This window comes from Pristiophorus japonicus, chromosome 22, assembly GCF_044704955.1.
Source record: "Pristiophorus japonicus isolate sPriJap1 chromosome 22, sPriJap1.hap1, whole genome shotgun sequence".
Classification (NCBI taxonomy): Eukaryota; Metazoa; Chordata; class Chondrichthyes; family Pristiophoridae; genus Pristiophorus; species Pristiophorus japonicus.
Genome location: NC_091998.1, coordinates 14,504,613 through 14,526,727, shown reverse-complemented (window position 1 = coordinate 14,526,727; position 22,115 = coordinate 14,504,613). Strand labels below are relative to the sequence as shown.

Genomic DNA, 22,115 nt, shown 5'->3' with positions numbered 1-22,115 from the left:
AATGTTTTGTTTTTGCTACAATAAAATCGAGCACATGATGTGAGTGAAATGCTCCAGGGATGGTTTCTACGTATGTCAAAAACATGTATACAGTGCAAAGTTTAAAAGTTTCACGGGTTATAAAGGCCCAGCATCTATTACTACCTTGCAGAGCTGCATATAAGTTGACCCACCGATAAGATGACACCCTCTACTTTCCGTCTGAAAAATGATGCACGCACTCCCATCGGTTACTGCAGCTCTCCAGAGAGCAGGGAATGCAGTTTGATAGGTTCCACATGCTGCTGCGAGTGGGAGATTGGGAGCTTGAGAGAGGGGAGCGGGAAAGGGAGCAGAGGGAATGGAGCACTGGAAAGTCAGGAAAGTGAAATTGAGTTAGAGGTGGGTGATTGCACCTCCCACAGCATCACCACCACACTGACTTCTGTACCAGACAACCTCCTACTTACAACCCCGAACATTGATCGATATTTGCAATCTTCTACAAATGTACGCGGTAATTTTCAAAGATAAATTGTGCACATTGTTTTCTAGAAGGAATGACGTGCCTCAATTAAAGGCGAACCGCAATATATGAAATAGCACTGCAGTAACCCACGTTTTAACTTAAAGCAAACCTACTGAAGGAAAATGGAGCCTCCTTCCGGAGAATGCTCAAGGATAACTATCCTGCATGTTCTTCAATTAAAAAGAAACTCAAATCCCACTTCAGAGACTTGAGCATAAAATCTAGGCTGACACTCCAGTGCAGTGCTGAGGGAGTGCTGCACTGTCGGAGGTGCCGTGTTTTGGATGAAACATTAATCCGAGGCCCTGTCTGCTCTCTCAGGTGGACAAACAAGATCACATGGCACTATTTGAAAGAACAGCAGGGGAGCTCTCCCTGGTGAACTGGCCAATATTTACCCCTCACTTATCTAAAAACAGATTATCTGTTGTTTGTGGGAGCTTGCTGTGCGCAGATTGGCTGCTGTGTTTCCCACATCACAACAGTGACTACACTTCAAAAAAAGTACTCCATTGGCTGTAAAGCGCTTTGGGACATCCAGTGGTCGTGAAAGATGCTATATAAATGCAAGTCTTTTTTTTTCTTTAGTTACACTGCACTCATGGTTTATCATTCTTTAACAGAACCGTTACAAATTTTAAATCAAAAATGTTTTAGTCAAGATGAGATTCGACAAATCCATAGTTCAACACTACCAGGCCGAATACTGAGTATGAAGGAAAGTTGTTGCCACATTAGAAAGTTTTACAAATGATTTGTGTGTGTAGCTTTGAGCCTTTTATTACGCTATTACAAAGAATAGTTTTAAGTTAATAAACAGTGACTGCACTCCAATAGTACTTCATTGTCTGTAAAGTGCTTTGAGACGTCCAGTGGTCGTAAATGGCGCTATATAAATCCAAGTCTTTCTTTTATTAAAATAGCAAAGGAATTTCATACAAACCTGTCCGGCGCTCCATACTAACGACATAGCCAAGTAGATTATGTAGCTATAATTGAACATGCTTTTCAGCCCAAATTGTCACTTGAATCTGCCTGATATAGACTGGATAGATTTAGTGATTTGTGCTCTTGCAGATAAGTGTAGCACCACCTGAAAAAAGTTGGTGGGAGGATAGACGAAATTATCTTTTATCTTTATCCTGCAGCCACCAGTGTGGGGGAAGAGGGAGACATGAATGACCGAAGAGATTGGTATTTTCTGTCTCGTCTGCAACCATTGTTGGGGGGAGGTGGTAAAGGGACATGACTGTTCGGCTCTTTCAATAATCTGAAATAAAAATAAAAATGCTGGAAATACTCAGCAGGTCAGGCCGCATTTGTGGAGAGAGAGAAAAAAAGACATCCTGTGTCCTACAGAAGGACTAATTTTTTTGTCTTGTCTTGAAATTGGAACAATAATGGACGTGCGTTTCATCTACCAGTTCACCTCAACTGCACTTCAGTGAATATGTCAAACTCAGTCAAACTCCCTCCCTCTCCTCTCTAGCTAAGGAAAGCTGCATTTGGTTGAAAACTATTACCAAAAGATACGGGTAATGAAACTGAGATATTGGGAGAATAGCAATGGGATGTACAATTATGTGATTCGTACAGATCTTGTGAAAACATATTTTATAACTTATTCCCGGTGTTCATACAAAGTGATTTGTATTTTACATTGTTTTGATAAATAAAGTTTGCGCATTGATGAATTCTGATTTGTTTCTTACAGGTTTATGCCTTTTTTTAGCTGAACATTAATTGCAGCTTTAATGTAGGTGATTATATGACCTTCATTCTCCAGCTGCTCAATATAAAACCACTTGGAAAACCACCTTACTGAAAGAAATGTTGGGCTGTGTTTTGTGTACGTCAAAGTGAAGGTTGTTAGTGTTGGAATACAACATATCTCCACTTCTTGCACCCAACATCACATTAAGTCAGGCATAGCACAAAATCATGGGCAGCGGGTGCCTGGATTTCTGCTGTGTGCTGGCCAATGGTCAAGGTCTCACTGATGAGAGCACGGACTCCGTTGTTACTATAGCACCCAACCGTGCCGACTATACTGGGACACTCCAATTTTACAAGTCAACTTCAGTCCCTTCCTACTGTCGTTACTTTATTGATGAATTCCCAAATGTTACGATGTTTCCGACTTTTTTTTGAAGTTGCAGCAAGTGGTGAGATGGGGTCGGATAAAGGAATCATGGCATGTGCTTAAAATGTTTCTTGTATTTTGATGCTACATGTTTTAAGGCTTAATCTACCTGCCATTGAAATATATAACGGTGTTAATCCACCTGGTTAAGAAAAAATTAAATTAGTAACAGTCGAAACTGAAACCCCTTCAATTTGGTCTGTGGAAGGCTTAACATATTAAACTTATTAGAAGCACATAAACGATATTAGGTAATTTGAATATTCACTGAACTATGCAGAATAAAGTGCTCCAGATTTGGGACCTGTGTCCTTGCTTTTCAAATGGTTCATGGGTGAGGGAGGCCATTCGGCCCCTTTTAATTTATCCATCTGACAGAATCCCTCATTGCTTGAAGGCATGATTACAACACACTAGTCATCTTTACTGCCAAATGAGGTGCCATTTTGTGTCAAGATACTATCAGCTTTATCCTGATGCCTCATATTAATAAAGACAGGGTTGAGACTGACAAAGTCAGTTCATTTTAGACCTCTACAGGCAGCAGGCAGAAAAGGCGTTTGTTCCATTAATCTGGGCTGATTCCAGGAGACTGACAGGAGCAGATTACCTTCCATTTAACATGCTGAAGATGAACTCCATCCATTTCAGCAGAAGGTGGGCCCCCTTTCCAAGTGTAATTGTGGATCACATTTTCTATACATGTGCTCTGTGACGGTAAGAGTTTACCGAACAGTTGCAAAAAAGTGAAGGAGCAATTGGGAGAAATAGCATTGCAATTTCTTTGAGGCCTGATTGATTTCATCTCGAAGTATCCATTATCTCCAAGTCTTTGCGAAGCACCTTGGGATATTTTTTGTGTTATGGCCTTAAGCTCTGGAATACCCTCCCTAAACCTCTCCACCTCTCCACCCCTCTCTCCTCCTTTAAGATGCTCCTTAAAACCTACCTCTTTGACCAAACCTTTGGTCAGCTGTCCTAATATCTCCTATATGGCTCGGTGTCAAATTTTATTTGATAACACTCCTGTGAAGCGCCTTCAAACGTTTTATTATGTTTAGGGCACTAAATAAAAGCAAATTGTTGTGGTATGAATGCAGGTGTTTGTTTGTTGTGCATCACTGTGCAATCGTGTTAAATCATCTGAATACCAAAGAAGTGGCTTTGAAAAAACTTACCTCAGGGTAAGTAAAGCAGAACAAAAGTTTAATATTTATTTTCATGATTTTAATCATTTAAACTAAGTATTAATGTTTTAATGCTGTTTAAAGTAACAATGTAGTATCACTGGGAGTAGCTATCGTGTAGTGTCATGGTGGAAATAATTTAACCTGCATATCTGTCTTCTGATTGTATTTCAGGTTTACAGCTAACTTTACCATATAGCAGGACACAGACAAAGATGCGTCATTAGGTCTATAAGTGAAAATTTAGAATCACAGGGAGAAACATAAATTTAAAACTAGTCAGCAAGTACTCAGATACTCAACAACTAATCCATACCCAACAGTAGAATTCTTAGATGATAATTAGGCCACAGCTAGAGTACGGTTTACAGTTCTGGACACCACATTCCAGGAAAGATGTGATTGCACTAGAGCGGGTAGAGAGAGATGTACGAGGATGTTGCCTAGACTGGAGAATTTTAGCTATGAGGAAAGGTTGAATAAGCTGGGGTTGTTTTCTTTAGAACAGAGGAGGCTGAAGGGAGACCTCATTAAAGTGTATAAAATTATGAGGGGCCTAGATAGGGTGGATAGGAAGGTCCTATTTTCCTTAGCAGAGAGGCCAATTAGAAGGGGTGTAGATTTAAAGTAATTGGTAGAAGAGGAGAGTTGAGGAGAACTTTTTTCACCCAGGTGGTGGGGGTCTGGAAATCACTGCCTGAAAAGGTGGTAGAGGCAGAAACGCCCATCACATTTAAAAGTACTTGGATGTGCACTTGAAATGCCATAACCTACAAGGCTACGGACCAAGAGCAGGAAAGTGGGATTAAGCTGGATAGCTCTTTGTCAGCCAACACAGACACAATGAGTCGAATGGCCTCCTTCTGTGCCATAAATGTATTTGATAAATCTCTGTGATTCTGTGACGGTATGTTCTGTAAGAGTGGATCTGCGATAAGGTAATAATAAGAGATTGCGCAATACAATCAGCAGCTATGCTTCATTTACTTAAAAGCATGTGCGCCTTTCAATCCCGCAATGGATCAGACCTGGTACAGTCTACGATTTTTACACAACTTTTGTCAACTTATTATAAACCTACCACCAGTATAAGGACTGAATAGGTGCAATTGAGCAAACCTTGCCTTCAACATAAATGTTACAACTAATAGACATGGGTAGCTGGCTCATGCTATACTGAAATGCTTCAGTCACTGTACCCTAAGGATACAAACTTAGCACAAATGCCTGACACGCACTATGCAGAACTTTAATCCGGGTTTAGCCTACAGTTTAGTTGATGTTGGATCAGTGAGATGAGACTACGTAAGCAGCTTCTGTATCCTTTTATTTCAGTGTGCTGCTCTTATATAAAACCATCACCTTCCAGTTGATGCAGATTGATTTTAGTCTGTGTACATACTTTCATAAAAATCTAAAAAATGTTCATATTTTAATCATCAATTTTGCACCAAATTTTTCTGAAAGAGCATTCTCATCTGTCCAGGTAAAATCACATATCTTTAAATACAACAAAGTTTTATCAACATACTCTCCTTGAAATTCTTTTTATTTGAGTCACTTTTCTCAGATTAATATTACAAGGTGCCATCAGCGATTTAAATTTATTCAGTCTTTGACTTCTTCTTCTTATATTTGAAGTATTTATTTGTATATCTAGGTATCATTTTTTTTGGTTGCTTGCCAGTTATTCCCCTCCCTTCTCGCCTGAGGGAGCTGACTCCTTGCTGGAGGTATGGTTCCACAGTCCATATTGTACCTAACCCATTGTATGCAGCCATTACATGTAACACCTCGACCGAGAGCGTTGCTCGGCTATTCCACTGTCGCAGGCATCACAACCAAGTCCGACCATGGAATTTTAAGCCCAGACGCAAACCACTTACATCAGAAGTTTGTGAGTTGTGATCGGGAGGAGGAACTGTGGCCAATTCTCCCCCGACACAAGAGGGCTGAAAACAGCTGATATGGGATCAGTGGCCTCAACGCAAGATTCGCTGTAAGACCTTCCTGCAGTGTTCGGTTAAATACTCACTCGATAATCTCAATGAGCCAATTGGGAGAGCTTTCTTCCATCTTTAGATACTTTATTAATTTCATATTATTCATTCAAATGATTATTCATTAAAATTATATTCTTTTATATGAGTGTTCTGTGTAATTTTATAATGGCCAGCAAAATGACAGATGCAAATAGGATGTTTCCCCTCATGGGGGAATCTAGAACTAGGAGGCATAGTTTCACAATAAGGGGTCACCCATTTAAAATGGAAATGAGGAGGAATTTCTTCTCTCAGAGTGTTGTGAATGTTTGGAATTCTCTGCCCCAGAGAGCTGTGGACACTGGGTCATTGAATAAATTTAAGGAGGAGATACACAGATTTTTGGAAGATAAGGGAGTCAAGAGTTATGGAGAGTGGGCAGGAAAGTGGCGTTGAAGCCAAGATCAGATCAGCCATGATCTTATTGAATGGCGGAGCAGGCTCAAGGGGGCCAGATGGCAGACTCCTGCTCCTATTTCTTATGTTCTTATGTACTTATGACTACAATTTTAGAAGCCAAGAATGTCTGAATGGTAGCAATTTTTTTCTTGTAAAGACTGGTACCGCTGGTAGTGAACTGATGATCCAGTTATCAATAGAGCAACACCTGGCTATTGCTAGTTTTCTGGTTATCCTCAGCTGGCGAGGTAGTGTCAGATGGGCAATTAGACCTTCTGCTGTGAGTCTGGTTATTTACAATGGATAATCCATATTGTGTTTCAGCATTTTTTCTTATCTTTTCTCTCTCTCTCCACTCCCTCACCCCATCTTAATTAGACCCAGAAGTCAGCAATGGTGGGTCGAAAATAATTCTCATTTGTCACATATGATTCTGTACTATGATGATAGGATGAGATGGGACTGGATCGACTAGGCTTATATTCACTGGACTTTAGAAGAATGAGAGGGGATCTCATAGAAACATATAAAATTCTGATGGGACTGGACAGGTTAGATGCAGAAAGAATGTTCCCGATGTTGGAGCAGTCCAGAACTAAGGGTCACAGTCTAAGGGTAAGGGGTAAGCCATTTAGGACCGAGATGAGGCGAAACTTCTTCACTCAGAGAATTGTGAACCTGTGGAATTCTCTACCACAGTAAGTTGTTGAGGCCAGTTCATTAGATATGTTCAAAAGGGAGTTAGATGTGGCCCTTATGGCTAAAGGAATCAAAGGGTATGGAGAGAAAGCAGGAATGTGGTACTGAAGTTGTATGATCATATTGAATGGTGGTGCAGGCTCGAAGGGCCGAATGGCCTACTCCTGCACCTATTTCCTATGTTTCTATGAAAAGAGGTGGGAGGAAGCTCATGTGGAGCATAAATACTGTCACGGACCAGTTGGGCCGAATAGCCTGTTTTGTGGTGTAAAATTCCATGTAATTTCATTGAGTTGATTACACTACCAAAACTGAATAAACAGCCACAAAGAAAATAGCCATTTTCTCAGCAAATGAAAAAGAAAGACTTGCATTTATATAGCATCTTTTACGACCACCGGACGTCTCAAAGCGCTTTACAGCCAATGAAGTACTTTTGATGTGTAGTAACTGTTCTAATGTGGGAAACATTATTTTCTCAGCAAATAAAGAGTCATATATAAATACCATGCCGTAAAATTATTCCAATGCTTCCTGAATGTTTAGAGATACAAAATTTAAGGGCTGATTTAAAAGTTTTAACAGCCAGGTAGGTGAATTACTGAGTCTCATTGTGTATTTTGTAGATTTGTTTTAAAGTTTGAGAGTATTTAGGACTGTAGAAGTAGATTAAGTATAGATATATTGGATCCATTTCAAGCTGCATATTTAAAACAATTTTCTGAATGGCCACAGAAAATTATTAAACATATTCTTTCTTTTCATTATCTCTTTATATTGTTTCCACAATAAATCTACTGATATTATGTTCTTCATTTATATTGTGCTCTAAGCTGTTTTCATAGAAACTATTAATAAAATGATTTGTGCAATAACAATCTCTTTCAAGCTGCTGTAGCTAATTTAACAGTCTGTAGTTCATAGTTTCCTCCCATTATTATCAACCAATGATCCCATGCATAACCCAGTTATATGTACATAAATTGTTGGTTTATTTATATATATATCCTTCACAGTTTTTTCCAATTTGACTTAAAGTAAATAAAAAATTTTCCAGCTCCATCACATCTTTATAACCCCACCTTAACACTGATTAGTATTTTATACTTTTGCCTTTTTGAACGATGGTAAACACAAATTCATGCATCTTGATTACCCCAATGCTGACAAAGCAAACAGATTGAACCCATCTTAACCAGCTTCTCGAAAGGGCGGCACTTGCAATTGTCTTGCGTTTTGACCTAAGATTAATTTATCTTGACTGCTTTCTCATTTTGAACCGTGATGAATATGAATTGACCAATCTCATCATTTTTACTTTCTTACCAAACCAAACAGTGATTCACCCATCTTGACCGTCTTCTATATTTTGGCTTTTGGGTGACCAGTGATTCATGTCATGCACTTGCTGCTCTTTGCTGTGCTGGATTTATTAGTAGATGCCACGCTCCATCAGAGAACCAGTTGATGTGGTATATTTGGACTTTCAGAAGGCGTTCGACAAGGTCCCACACAAGAGATTGATGTGCAAAGTTAGAGCACATGGGATTGGGGGTAGTGTACTGACATGGATTGAGAACTGGTTGTCAGACAGGAAGCAAAGAGTAGGAGTAAATGGGTACTTTTCAGAATGGCAGGCAGTGACTAGTGGGGTACCGCAAGGTTCTGTGCTGGGGCCCCAGCTGTTTACACTGTACATTAATGATTTAGATGAGGGGATTAAATGTAGTATCTCCAAATTTGCGGATGACACTAAGTTGGGTGGCAGTGTGAGCTGCGAGGAGGATGCTGTGAGGCTGCAGTGCGACTTGGATAGGTTAGGTGAGTGGGCAAATGCATGGCAGATGAAGTATAATGTGGATAAATGTGAGGTTATCCACTTTGGTGGTAAAAACAGAGAGACAGACTATTATCTGAATGGTGACAGATTAGGAAAAGGGGAGGTGCAAAGAGACCTGGGTGTCATGGTACATCAGTCATTGAAGGTTGGCATGCAGGTGCAGCAGGCGGTTAAGAAAGCAAATGGCATGTTGGCCTTCATAGCAAGGGGATTTGAGTACAGGGGCAGGGAGGTGTTGCTACAGTTGTACAGGGCATTGGTGAGGCCACACATGGAGTATTGTGTACAGTTTTGGTCTCCTAACCTGAGGAAGGACATTCTTGCTATTGAGGGAGTGCAGCGAAGGTTCACCAGACTGATTCCCGGGATGGAGGGACTGACCTATCAAGAAAGACTGGATCAACTGGGCTTGTATTCACTGGAGTTCAGAAGAATGAGAGGGGACCTCATAGAAACATATAAAATTCTGACGGGGTTAGACAGGTTAGATGCAGGAAGAATGTTCCCAATGTTGGGGAAGTCCAGAACCAGGGGTCACAGTCTAAGGATAAGGGGTAAGCCATTTAGGACCGAGATGCGGAGGAACTTCTTCACCCAGAGAGTGGTGAACCTGTGGAATTCTCTACCACAGAAAGTTGTTGAGGCCAATTCACTAAATATATTCAAAAAGGAGTTAGATGAGGTCCTTACTGCTGGGGGGATCAAGGGGTATGGCGAGAAAGCAGGAATGGGGTACTGAAGTTGAATGTTCAGCCATGAACTCATTGAATGGCGGTGCAGGCTAGAAGGGCCGAATGGCCTACTCATGCACCTATTTTCTATGTTTCTATGTTTCTATCTCCAATAGAATATATGCGATTGTACAGGTCTTTGGTGAGGCCACACCTGGAGTACTGTACACAGTTTTGGTCTCCTAATTTGAGGAAGGACATACTTGCCTCAGAGATTGATTCCTGGGATGAGAAGGTTGTTTTATGAGTAGGTTGAGTAGATTGGGCCTATACTCACTGGAGTTTAGAAGAATGAGAGGTGGTCTTATAAGATTCTGAGGGGAATTTACAGGGTAGATCCTGAGAGGATGTTTCCCCTGGCTGGAAAGTCTAGAACTAGGGGGTATAGTCTCAGGATATGGGCCATTTAAGACTGAGATGAGGAGGAATTTCTTCTGAGGGTTGTGAATCTTTGGAATTCTCAGCCCCAGATGGCTGTGGATGTCGAGTCATTGAGTATATTCAAGGCTGAGATAGATCGATTTTTGGAGTCTATGGAATCAAGGGATATGGAGATCGGGTGAGAAAGTGGAGTTGAGATCAAAGATCAGCCATGAATGGTGGAGCAGGTTCAAAGGGCCCTATCGCATACTCCTGCTCCTAATTCTTATGTTCTTAGGTTCTGATTCTTCAGTTTGTTTCTCTGCAGTATTATGCCTTTGTTGGCATGGCACATCTCTTCCTATGACTGGATCTATACCAAAGATTGATTTTAATCCGAGGATTAGTTTAACCTAACCAAAAATTGGGTTATCAGTTTCTGATGCAAACACTTCTAGTCCGGATGTAATGGGTAATGTTTTTTCAAGTGCTGGCTATCTTTATTAGTATTTTTGTCAGTTTACAAGCTTAAGCTAAAGCCAACCTCTTGTTGATAATTATTTTACAGAACACTCCTGAACATCTGTACAACATTCAACACATCCTCATTTTCCTGAATGTTTTACATGGAATAGGAAAAGTAAAAATGTCTGCTTTGTATGAAAATGTCTTTTACCTGCATTTGACGAGATGGCTTTGTATTGAAACACTAAGAGGATCCAGTCACAGTGAGAAGGTTTCCTTTGATAGGAAACCAATGACAAATAATAAATATATCTATAAATATCACAAATCTTACACCGGCATTCATCCCATTATGAATTTCTCAGTCCACACTTGCCATTGAAACTGCCTTTGTCAACCTATCACTTTGCAATGACATCCTCCCACCAGTGTCTTCCAGTTCTTCAGCCAGTACTGGCGAGAAACTCAACCTCCAATTAACTCTACTTCTCGGCTTCCCAACTTGTTGCGAGTGTTTCTATTGATAAATATTAAATCAAAATGTTATATACAAAACTTTAAAGTGAAGACTGAAGTACGTCTGCATACCCTGGTCAAATTATATCCCACCCTCGAACACCACTTCATGTCCTGTACCACAGGAGATCAACTCTGCTTGTTATTGGCTCAAGAGTGTCTATAAACGACAATAACAAGATAGCCATGTTTTAGCACAGACCACAATGGCTGTGCCACACTGTCAACAGACATGTTCAGGGCATCCAGCCCTGATTATAAAATATCCTCTGGTGGATAAATACGTTTTGACTAAAACAAGCTAATAATGGTTTTGCCTAATACAATTCATCGGTATTCTTGTGCTCGGTTTTGGCCTTGTGGGCTTTGTCATCTGGCTTTTTAGGTTTCTTCCTGTCCCCCTTGCAGTCTCTGTTGCAGAGCTCAACATCGCTACCGGTCTGCAGGCTGTCAAACGTGACATTCCGCGCTCCCGTCTTCAGCGTTTTCTCCCCTCGTCTCTGCCTTCGGCAAAACTTGCCGCATTTGTCAAAGCAATTGAAACGGGTATCTATCGTGCAAACGTACATGCCGGCTGGGATTGCCAGAACCATGGCGCACACAATGACAATAATGTGTATCAGCTTCTCTCTCTGCTCCATCTCACTGATATCGCTGCCTGTAACGAACACAATGCACTGGGATCTCTTCGGAGACTGGTTCCTCAGCGTCACGCATACCTTGTACTTGGTCGCCGGGAACAGATCACTCACCGCATAAGTGTTCACTCCTGGTCCGATGTAAACCATTTCCTGTTCAGCGTCTTCAAATTTGCCAAAGTGCAGGGTGTACCAGGTCTCCGCAGGGTTCTGCGTGGCGGCGAACCACTCCAGGGTTATGCCATACACCGTTTGCTTAGCAATCCTGACATCTATATATACATTCTCCTCTTCCGAGGATGAGGGGGACACGGATGATGGGGTGGGTAAAGTTTCTGGGGTTAAAATGTTCACCAGGATCCGCACAGATGAGTTTCCCAGATAGTTAGTGGTCACGCAAACGTAACTTCCTCCATCTGTACTGCGCGCTGATGGAATCACCAGCTCCGATTTCACCGTTTCCTCGTCAATATTTGTGACAGACACTGCAATGAATATAAAGATTTGTTTTATTTACATAATTTCCATCATTAATAATGCTAAAATATTCACATTAGCTTGATATAAAGTATATAATATCACTATAAGCGCAAAGGAATAACATTGAATCAAATGACAATGGTAAAGATTTCAGCTCAATTTGTCTTAAATTTCTCCGTATGGTCAACCTTCCCCTCCCCCCCACCCCTTCCCGCCCCCAAAAAACGTTCAGCTAAGTAACAACAAGATTGCTTTCTTAAAAGAAAACCAGCTGTTCACTTAATTTCCAACCAGGATGTCCTTTTGCTCAGGGTAACTCAAACACATCTTTTATTCACTAGCTCAGAGTTGAGCATTACATGACACCGTTACCATTTTCCTCCAAGGATTATTTTATGAATTTTAAATGTTTTTCTATGCGTGGGTGTACTGTCAAGGGCAGTTCTACAAAAGTGAACATTTTACCTGCTTTGCAGTGAACTATTTCAAGCTTATGAGTGGCATGGGCCAGAAATGATTGAGCTTCAATCCATTGCATTGAGAGATAGCTTAGTCTCAGAAAAGCATTGTTCCTGCACGACAGTGGCGTCTGACATCACAGCAGCATAATTACTGAATAGGAAACTGCACAGTCTGACTTGCTGAATGAAAAAAAGACCAAGGTCCATCTAGTTTGCCTTCTACCATCCTGGTAGTCGCATGATACCATAATACTGGAATTACTCAACAAGCATAGTCAGATTTTTGAAAGATAAGGGAGTCAAGGGTTATGGGGAGTGGGCAGGGAAGTGGAGTTGAGGCTAAGATCAGATCAGCCATGATCTTATTGAATGGCGGAGCAGGCTCGAGGGGCCGAATGACCTAGTCCTGCTCCTATTTCTTATGTTCTTATGTTCTTATAGCAATTAATTGTTATCAATGAGTCCACAACTGACCAAGAAATGACAGTTTGCATTGATGTCATATGTCAAATATACACAGATACAGGAACAGATCTTAGGGCTTTGCTCCTGGTGTGTTGGAGGGTTTGTTGTTTTACCAACAAAATGGGAAAGGGAAAGTGTTGCAGACCGTAAACATTACATTTACAGGAAGGAGACTATATGCAAGATTTTGTATTATATATGCAAATAACCACAAAGTAATTCATTTATAAATCACGTGATGTATCAATATATGGTCTGTAAATTAAACTTCTGTTAGACTCAAATGCCAGCTCAAAAATGTTGGTAGACTTTATGGCTTTCATTTTCCAGAGTGCAGCTGTGTCAACTGTAACTCAGTTGGTCCCACCCTCACCTCTGAGTCCCAAGGTTGTGAGTTCAAGTCCCACTCCTCGTGCAGTGCTGAGGGAGTGCTGCACTGTCGGAGGTGCCCTCTTTCAGATGAGGCATTAAACCAAAGCCCTCAGGTGGACATAAAACAATCCTATTTTTAAAAAGAGCAGTGGAGTTATCCCTGGTGTCCTCGATCATATTTATTCCTCATTCAACATCCCTACTGGTCATTATCACATTGCTGTCTGTGGGAGCTTGCTGTGTGCAAATTGGTTGCCGCGCTTCCCAAATTCCAAGTGACCACACTCCAAAAGTACTTAATTGGCTGTAAAGCGCTTTGGGACATCCGGTGGCCGTGAAAGACGCTATATAAATGCAAGTCTTTCTTTTACAAACAATTGCTATTATAAACGTTAAAAAAGTCTAACTTTCAGATAGCCTAATTACCATACCATTAACTTTCCGGATGACCTTCACCCCATTTGTCCACCACACTGCAGGGGTTGGATTTCCTTTCGACTCGCAGGATAAATGTACCTTCTCTCCAAGCGCTACACTAATGTTGGTGTTCTCAGACGTGGCTAGCGGTTGAAAACAACCTTTTAGTTCCAATTCGTAGAAAAATATCCCTGCTCTAGAATCTGGGCCTGAACACGATAGGTAAGAATTCATCAGAATGATCAGGGGGCTGATGGATTTGACGAAGTGCACAAAACCTTTGAGGCGGCAGTCACAAAGCCATGGGTTGTCGTGGAGAGCCAGGACCGCGTTGGAGATACTTTCCTCTCGGCCCTCATGCTGCCGTGTTCTCTGGTAGACCGGCCAGTTTAAGAACACGTCTCCGGAAATCACTGCCAGCTGGTTGAAGGATAGATCCAAGTAGGTCAGATTGGTGAGATACCTCAGTGCATGTTCTGGGAGAATGTCCAGTCTGTTGTGCTTCAAATCCAAAATTTTCAAGGCAGGACTGTCCTGGAATGCTGTCCATGGTACTGAACGCAACTTGTTCCCTTGCAGTCGCAACTCGGATAGATGATCCAGATCTTGCAGGCTCTTGGCATGCATGAGGGTAATGTTATTAAAATTCAGCCACAGGTATTCCAAGGCACCGGCAATGGAAAATGCACCACGAGGCAATTCAGCCAGATGCGAGTTTTCTATTCGGATTTTCTTGACATCTGCTGGAATATTGTCTGGAATTCTTCGCAAGACGGAAGTCATGCAAATCAAACTCCTGCAAAACAAAACATACATTTGCAAACGATCCTTATTTTAACATATATTAATATCTACAAATTTCACGGAATAGCAGCACAACCCCGACTCTGACCTGCCAAAGCTCTCATTCCTGCACGAACACTTTGTCACACAGGATGCAACTGTTTGCTTAGCACAGCAGAGGAGGAGAAAACAGAAAATGTTCCAGAGCATGGCCATGATTCCTTAATTGTAGACAAGGGCGCCTGTCTCCGCACCAGACGCGTCCCCAATATGGGATTATATCCAAGCACATTATCATTAATCTTATCTGAAGCAGCGTCGGATTTGGCCGTCGGCAAGGTGAGCCCGTCAGGTCCAACTCTCATTCTACAAAGAAAACAGCTCAAGGCACCCAACCCCCAATTCGATCCAACGCGGTGTATATTTTAATGAATATAATAGTATATATTAAAATTGATTAGGGAATCTCGGTATTAGTAACAAGAGATGCAATTTATAAACGAAATTCAATACAACAGAAAACTTTGACACTAAAATAAATATAGCAAGCATATACCTTTTTAATTCAACTTTAAAGCCTCACATATTTGCCTCTCTTTCTCGCACATATGTCTTCATTTGAAGAGTTGCAGGTTATTACTTTTAAAGACTTACACTCCTTATTGATGTTCCCAATGTTGGAGAAGTCCAGAACCAGGGGACACAGTCTTAGGATAAGGGGCATGCCATTTAGGACTAAGATGAGGAGAAACTTCTTCACTCAGAGAGTTGTTAACCTGTGGAATTCCCTGTCGCAGAGAGTTGTTGATGCCAGTTCATTGGATATATTCAAGAGGGAGTTAGATATGGCCCTTACAGCTAAGGGGATCAAGGGGTATGGAGAGAAAGCAGGAAAGGGGGGTACTGAGGGAATGATCAGCCATGATCTTATTGAATGGTGGTGCAGGCTCGAAGGGCCGAATGGCCTACTCCTGCACCTATTTTCTATGTTTCTATGTTTAGGCTGGATTGAAAACGCAACCTCAAAAGTGTGAAAGTATTGTAATTAATTTCTACCACCTCCTACCCCTGCTACATTTCGTGAAGCAATCTCTGTCTGACACTATAGTCAGAGGTGATCCTCTATGATCACTGGTCTTCAAGGCAAGCTTTGGTGTAAGTTGCTTTTATCCGCTACTGTCATTTTGTTCTGGATACAATCACCTTTCGTGAGGAGTTACGAACATACACACACGGACAATGACGGGCAGGTAACGACCCTCTGGTCCATCCAGCATGACCCACAAGAATTTCTAAATGTTTGTGTCTGAAGAGAAAGAACACGGGGACATTTTATACAAATACATCACCTAAAATTGTAAAGCAACAGGAAACATAACGTTAATTTCCACCAGATCAATTATATAATCCACAGTTTATTCCATAAAACAATGTTGATTGTCAAGCACCGTTTTGTGTGAATTCAGAAGCCGGTGAATAAGGCGTTGCAATACCCCTTTCATCCTCAAAGCGACGCGGATAAGCCTTTATTGGAAGGGTCCAGTGACTCAGGTGAGAATTTGTTGGGAGTTTTCACCTCGCTGTGCCTCACTAAAATCAGCTCACTGATTTATTAAAATGTGTTCCACCCGTTTTAAACAGGAGGTTGTTGAGGTTCAGAGTCACTTTTATCTTTCGCCGCGGTCTGAAATCCCTCATAAACAGTCATCATATTGTCCACCTCCTGACAATTCTCCCGTTTATTTTCGTTTCCCGAGTTTGAAGAAATTTGCTGCAAGTTGCAATCGTAATGACATAAAACTCCCTGGAAAAGGCAGACTTGCATTTATATAGCGCCTTTCACGACCACCGCACCTCTTGAAGCGCTTTACAGCCAATGAAGTACTTTTTGGAGTGCAGTCACTGTTGTAATAACCAGATAATCGTTTTTTGTTGTGTTGATTGAGGGATAAATATTGGCCAGGAGCACCGGGGATAATTCTCCTGCTGTTCTTCGAAATAGTGCCGTGGGATCTTTTACGTCCACTCGATAAAGGGCAGACGGGGCCTCGGTTTAACATCTCACCCAAAAGCCGGCACCTCCGGCAGTGCAGCACTCCCTCAGTATGGCACTGGAGTGACAGCTTAGATTTATGTGCTCAACACCCTGGAGTGAGACTTGAACCCACAACCCTCTGACGCAGAGGCGAGGGTGCCACCCACTGAGCTACGGCTGACACTAAAAGAATGCCAATAAGGAGTGCAAGTCTTTAAAAGTAATAACCTGCAACTCTTCAAATGAAGACATGTGTGCGAGAAAGAGAGGCAAATATGTGAGGCTTTAAAGTTGAATTAAAAAGGTATATGCTTGCTATATTTATTTTAGTGTCAAAGTTTTCTGTTGTATTGAATTTCGTTTATAAATTGCATCTCTTGTTACTAATACCGAGATTCCCTAATCAATTTTAATATATACTAATATATTTCATTAAAATATACACTGCGTTGGATCGAATTGGGGGTTGGGTGCCTTGAGCTGTTTTCTTTGTAGAATGAGAGTTGGACCTGACGGGCTCACCTTGCTGACGGCCAAATCCGACGCTGGCAGAGAATTCCACAGGTTAACCACTCTCTGAGTGAAGAAGTTTCTCCTCATCTCAGTCCTAAATGGCCTACCCCTTATTCTAAGACTGTGTCCCCTGGCTCTGAACTTTCCCAACATCGGGAACAATCTACCCGCATTTAACCTGTCCTGTCCCGTCAGAATCTTGTATGTTTCTATGAGATCCCCTCTCATCCTTCTATACTCCAGTGAATAAAGGCCCAGTTGATCCAGTCTCTCCTCATAGGTCAGTCCAGCCATCCCTGGAATCAGTCTGGTGAACCTTCGCTGTGCTCCCTCAATAGCAAAAATGTCCTTCCTCAGATTAGGAGACCAAAACTGAACACAATATTCCAGGTGTGGCCTCACCAAGGCCCTGTACAACTGCAGTAAGACCTCCCTGCTCCTATACTCAAATCCCCAGCTATGAAGGCCAATATACCATTTGCTGTCTTCACCGCCTGCTGTACCTGTATGCCAACTTTCAATGACCGATGAACCATGACACCCAGGTCTTGTTGCACCTCCCTTTTTCCTAATCTGCCGCCATTCAGATAATATTCTGTCTTCATGGTTTTGCCCTCAAAGTGGATAACCTCACATTTATCCACATTATACTGCATCTGCCATTTATTTGCCCACTCACCTAACCTGTCCAAGTCACCCTGCAGCCTCTTAGTGTCCCCCTCACAGCTCATACCGCCACCCAGTTTAGCGTCATCTGCAAACTTGGAGATATTATACTCAATTCCTTCATCCAAATCATTGATGTATATTGTAAAGAGCTGGGGTCCCAGCACTGAGCCCTGCGGCACTCCACTAGTCACTGCCTGCCATTCTGAAAAGGACCCGTTTATCCCGACTCTCTGCTTCCTGTCTGCCAACCAGTTCTCTATCCACGTCAGTACATTACCCCCAATACCATGTGCTTTAATTATGCACACCAATCTCTTGTGCGGGACCTTGTCAAAAGCCTTTTGAAAGTCAAAATACACCACAACCACTGGTTCTCCCTTGTCCACTCTACTAGTTACATCCTCAAAAAATTCCATAAGATTTGTCAAGCATGATTTCCCCTTCATAAATCCATATTGACTTGGACCGATCCTGTCACTGCTTTCCAAATGCGCTGCTATTTCATCCTTAATAATTGATTCCAACATTTTCCCCACCACTGATGTCAGGCTAATCGGTCTACAATTACCCGCTTTCTGTCTCCCTCCCTTTTTAAAAAGTGGTGTTACATTAGTTACCCTCCAGTCCATAGGAACTGATCCAGAGTCGATAGACTGTTGGAAAATGATCACCAATGCATCCACTATTTCTAGGGCCACTTCCTTAAGTACTCTGGAATGCAGGCTATCAGGCCCCGGGGTTGATGCAGATTGATGTAGATTGATGCAGCCTAGATTGATGCAGTTTTTCTTGTCAAGTTTCCTATAAGAATCCTGAGTAAAATTAGTTTGGGCCGTCAAATCCAGACTTTGGGGACATAAATCCAGAACTCAAAGGTTTAATTTAGCACTAAAGTGCCAATTTCACTCAGAGAAGGGCGGGGGCTGATGTCAGAAACAGAAATCTCAAACTGGAGCACTTCTGTATTAGGACAGAGGATGGGACCATTACACTGCATCTGACCCATTCCCTATATGACCTTGAAGTATTTGACTGAGTATGACAATCAGAAAATTGTAACGAATTTTTTTTTTCAAAAGTACCTGGTGGTCCCGGAGGAACATAGACTTGCAGTCTGGGGCCTAGATGCGCAGCCCAGCGTATGTGCCCACTCATCCCATGAACGTAAGCCCAACCTGGGATCACGTGGGCCCAGGCCACAAATCACAATGTAATATTGATAATAATGGGAGCTCTTTTTGTACAAACTGCCATTACTATCAATGAGAATATCCCCAAAAACACAACACAATAAATTAAAAAAAACACCTCACATACTTAATATTAATTGAAATTGAATGTTTTAGAAAAACATTTTTTGGGGGAAATTTAAAAAAATGTTTTAATAGGGTTAAAAATACACTTACTTTAATAGACAGGGTTTTTAATATAAACATTAGTGATAACATTTAATTTTTCTATGTTTTAAAACACTTATGCTGGTAAAAGTAGGCTATACACCTGCTTTTACTAGGCGTAAGAGTTTGAAGGACACTCGCTGGGCAAGAGTTGGGCAAATAGCCCAAATCTCCGTCCCGCGAATGTCCTTCTCCCGGAAATGCTTGCGACAGATCGCAAAAGCCAGTGATTGGTACAAGTGCATCACGCACCGAGAACCGGCATTTGCGAGGCCTCTTCAGGTGAGTGCGCACATCGTACGCACCCAGAGAGGGCGCAATTTTCAGACCATTATGTCGCCCTTTGATGAGAACTAAAGTCACAGGCCAATATGAAATTTGAAACTTTAATATAAAGAAAGATTTGCACTTATATGGCATCTTATCACATCTCTTAAAAATGTCTCAAAGCACTTCACGCACATTGAATTATTTTGAAATGCAGTGACATGTATGCAAGCACAGCAGCTGTGTTGTGCACAAGATCCCATTAACAACATTGAGATAAATTGACATATATAAATAGTATTTACGGCACAGAAACAGGCCACTCGGCCTAACAGGTTTATACCAGTGTTTATGCTCCACACGAGCCTCCTCCACCCACCCTTCCTCATCTAAATCTATCAACATTCCTTTCTTCCTCAAGTGCTCATCTAGCTTCCCTTTAAATGCATCTTTGCTATTCGCATCAAGTTAATTGGTTTTGGGTGTTGTTGAATCACAAGGATGAAGGTTCATCCTTTCATAGAAACCTACAATCCCCTCATTAAAGAATTTGATTATCTACTATATCATTCAAGATAGTGATCACGCTTTGTGTAAAGAAGTGCTTCCTGACATTGGCCCTGAATGTGGCTTTTACCCAGTTTGGATCTATGTTTGTTTGTCCTACATTCTTGATTTAACTTGCAATAATGCTCAGAATTAACTAACTATTCCACTCCATACCATTTATAAATGTCTATTAAGTCTCCTCTCAGTTACTTCCTTTCAAGGCTAAAGAAATCAGATGCTATAAGCTCTCCCTCTTTCTCAGTCCTATGATACTCGGGACCGGCTGCATTGTCCCTCTCTGCACCATTTGGCTTTGATGGTTCCCTCGTTCGATCCATGAGTAGTACAGGTTAACCTCCCTTATCCGGAACCCTTGCAACCTGGCCTGTTCTGCATAAGGGGTTTTTCCGGTCGAGGGATGGTCATGTTAAATTGGATGGTACAGGTACTGAGCAAGGGGATATCGGGGCTGGCTGGCTTGGGGCTGGGAGATTATGAGGGGGGGGGGGGTGGCAGTGGATCATTGGGTCAGGTCAGTGATTGTGGGAGTCCGCAGTGAGGAAGATCTTCAGTTTGTTCATGTTGAAGTTCTGCGCATGCGCCACCCAGTGGCCAGGAATGGTTCTGGATGAGGGGCGATTCTGGATAAAGGAGTTCTGGATAAGGGAGGTTCAGCCTGTATTCAGTGTGTGACATTTAAAAAGCACTAAAATGTTTCAGCGTGATGACCTAAACTCTTCTGATTTGGCAATGAAAGTCAGCCCCAGAAAACCCTTGGAAAAGTTCAACATGAAAGACTGCCACACAAGCTCAAGGCAGTAGGTAACTTGGATAAAATGTGTAGGTGGATAAGAAATTGGCTTAAAAAGAGGAAGCAGTGAGTACTCATTCGGGGATTGATATTGGACTGAGCAGAATGAAGCCATGATTTCCCAACATGTGCAGTTGACATTCCTAAAATTAGTCCCTTGCTTTCAGAGTTCTAGATCTAACAGTGCTGCCCAGCTGTTTACACTGTACATTAATGATTTAGATGAGGGGATTAAATGTAGTATCTCCAAATTTGCGGATGACACTAAGTTGGGTGGCAGTGTGAGCTGCGAGGAGGATGCTGTGAGGCTGCAGAGCGACTTGGATAGGTTAGGTGAGTGGGCAAATGCATGGCAGATGAAGTATAATGTGGATAAATGTGAGGTTATCCACTTTGGTGGTACAAACAGAGAGACAGACTATTATCTGAATGGTGACAGATTAGGAAAAGGGGAGGTGCAAAGAGACCTGGGTGTCATGGTACATCAGTCATTGAAGGTTGGCATGCAGGTGCAGCAGGCGGTTAAGAAAGCAAATGGCATGTTGGCCTTCATAGCAAGGGGATTTGAGTACAGGGGCAGGGAGGTGTTGCTACAGTTGTACAGGGCATTGGTGAGGCCACACCTGGAGTATTGTGTACAGTTTTGGTCTCCTAACCTGATGAAGGACATTCTTGCTATTGAGGGAGTGCAGCGAAGGTTCACCAGACTGATTCCCGGGATGGCGGGACTGACCTATCAAGAAAGACTGGATCAACTGGGCTTGTATTCACTGGAGTTCAGAAGAATGAGAGGGGACCTCATAGAAACATTTAAAATTCTGACGGGGTTAGACAGGTTAGATGCAAGAAGAATGTTCCCAATGTTGGGGAAGTCCAGAACCAGAGGTCACAGTCTAAGGATAAGGGGTAAGCCATTTAGGACCGAGATGCGGAGGAACTTCTTCACCCAGAGAGTGGTGAACCTGTGGAATTCTCTACCACAGAAAGTTGTTGAGGCCAATTCACTAAATATATTCAAAAAGGAGTTAGATGAGGTCCTTACTACTCGGGGGATCAAGGGGTATGGCGAGAAAGCAGGAATGGGGTACTGAAGTTGCATGTTCAGCCATGAACTCATGGAATGGCGGTGCAGGCTAGAAGGGCCGAATGGCCTACTCCTGCACCTATTTTCTATGTTTCTATGTTTCTATGTTTCTATGAATGTTTCGGAATACAAAAATGAATCTATAATTATTCATAAAAGTTATTTCATAAATAAAATAAAATATTGCTGTGCATCCGACTTCCTTGAAAATAATCTCCCCAGCTTGTGTGAATTTGAGAATGTAACTCATTTTTGGATACTAATGGAATCAAGGGATGTGGGGA

General features: G+C 41.9%; 1 protein-coding gene across 1 annotated transcript; it reads right to left on the bottom strand.

Annotated features, from left to right (window-relative positions):
* Nucleotides 1–11,207: 11,207 nt before the first annotated feature.
* Nucleotides 11,208–14,722, bottom strand: lrit2 (leucine-rich repeat, immunoglobulin-like and transmembrane domains 2). The gene is made up of 3 exons (XM_070865364.1): nucleotides 14,616–14,722; nucleotides 13,738–14,519; nucleotides 11,208–12,013 (listed from the first exon to the last, which is right to left on the bottom strand). Exons 1-3 carry the CDS (start codon nucleotides 14,720–14,722, stop codon nucleotides 11,208–11,210), a joined length of 1,695 nt encoding a protein of 564 aa, XP_070721465.1.
* Nucleotides 14,723–22,115: the final 7,393 nt, after the last annotated feature.

Bases quoted from the DNA above. Each gene is read 5' to 3' on its own strand.
- lrit2 (XM_070865364.1), bottom strand. From the start codon at position 14,722: ATGGCCATGCTCTGGAACATTTTCTGTTTTCTCCTCCTCTGCTGTGCT. The intron at 14,520-14,615 runs GTCAGAGTCGGG...TTTGTTTTGCAG, and splicing joins AGGAATGAGAGCTTTGGCAG to GAGTTTGATTTGCATGACTT. The intron at 12,014-13,737 runs GTATGGTAATTA...TATTCATTGCAG, and splicing joins GGTCATCCGGAAAGTTAATG to TGTCTGTCACAAATATTGAC.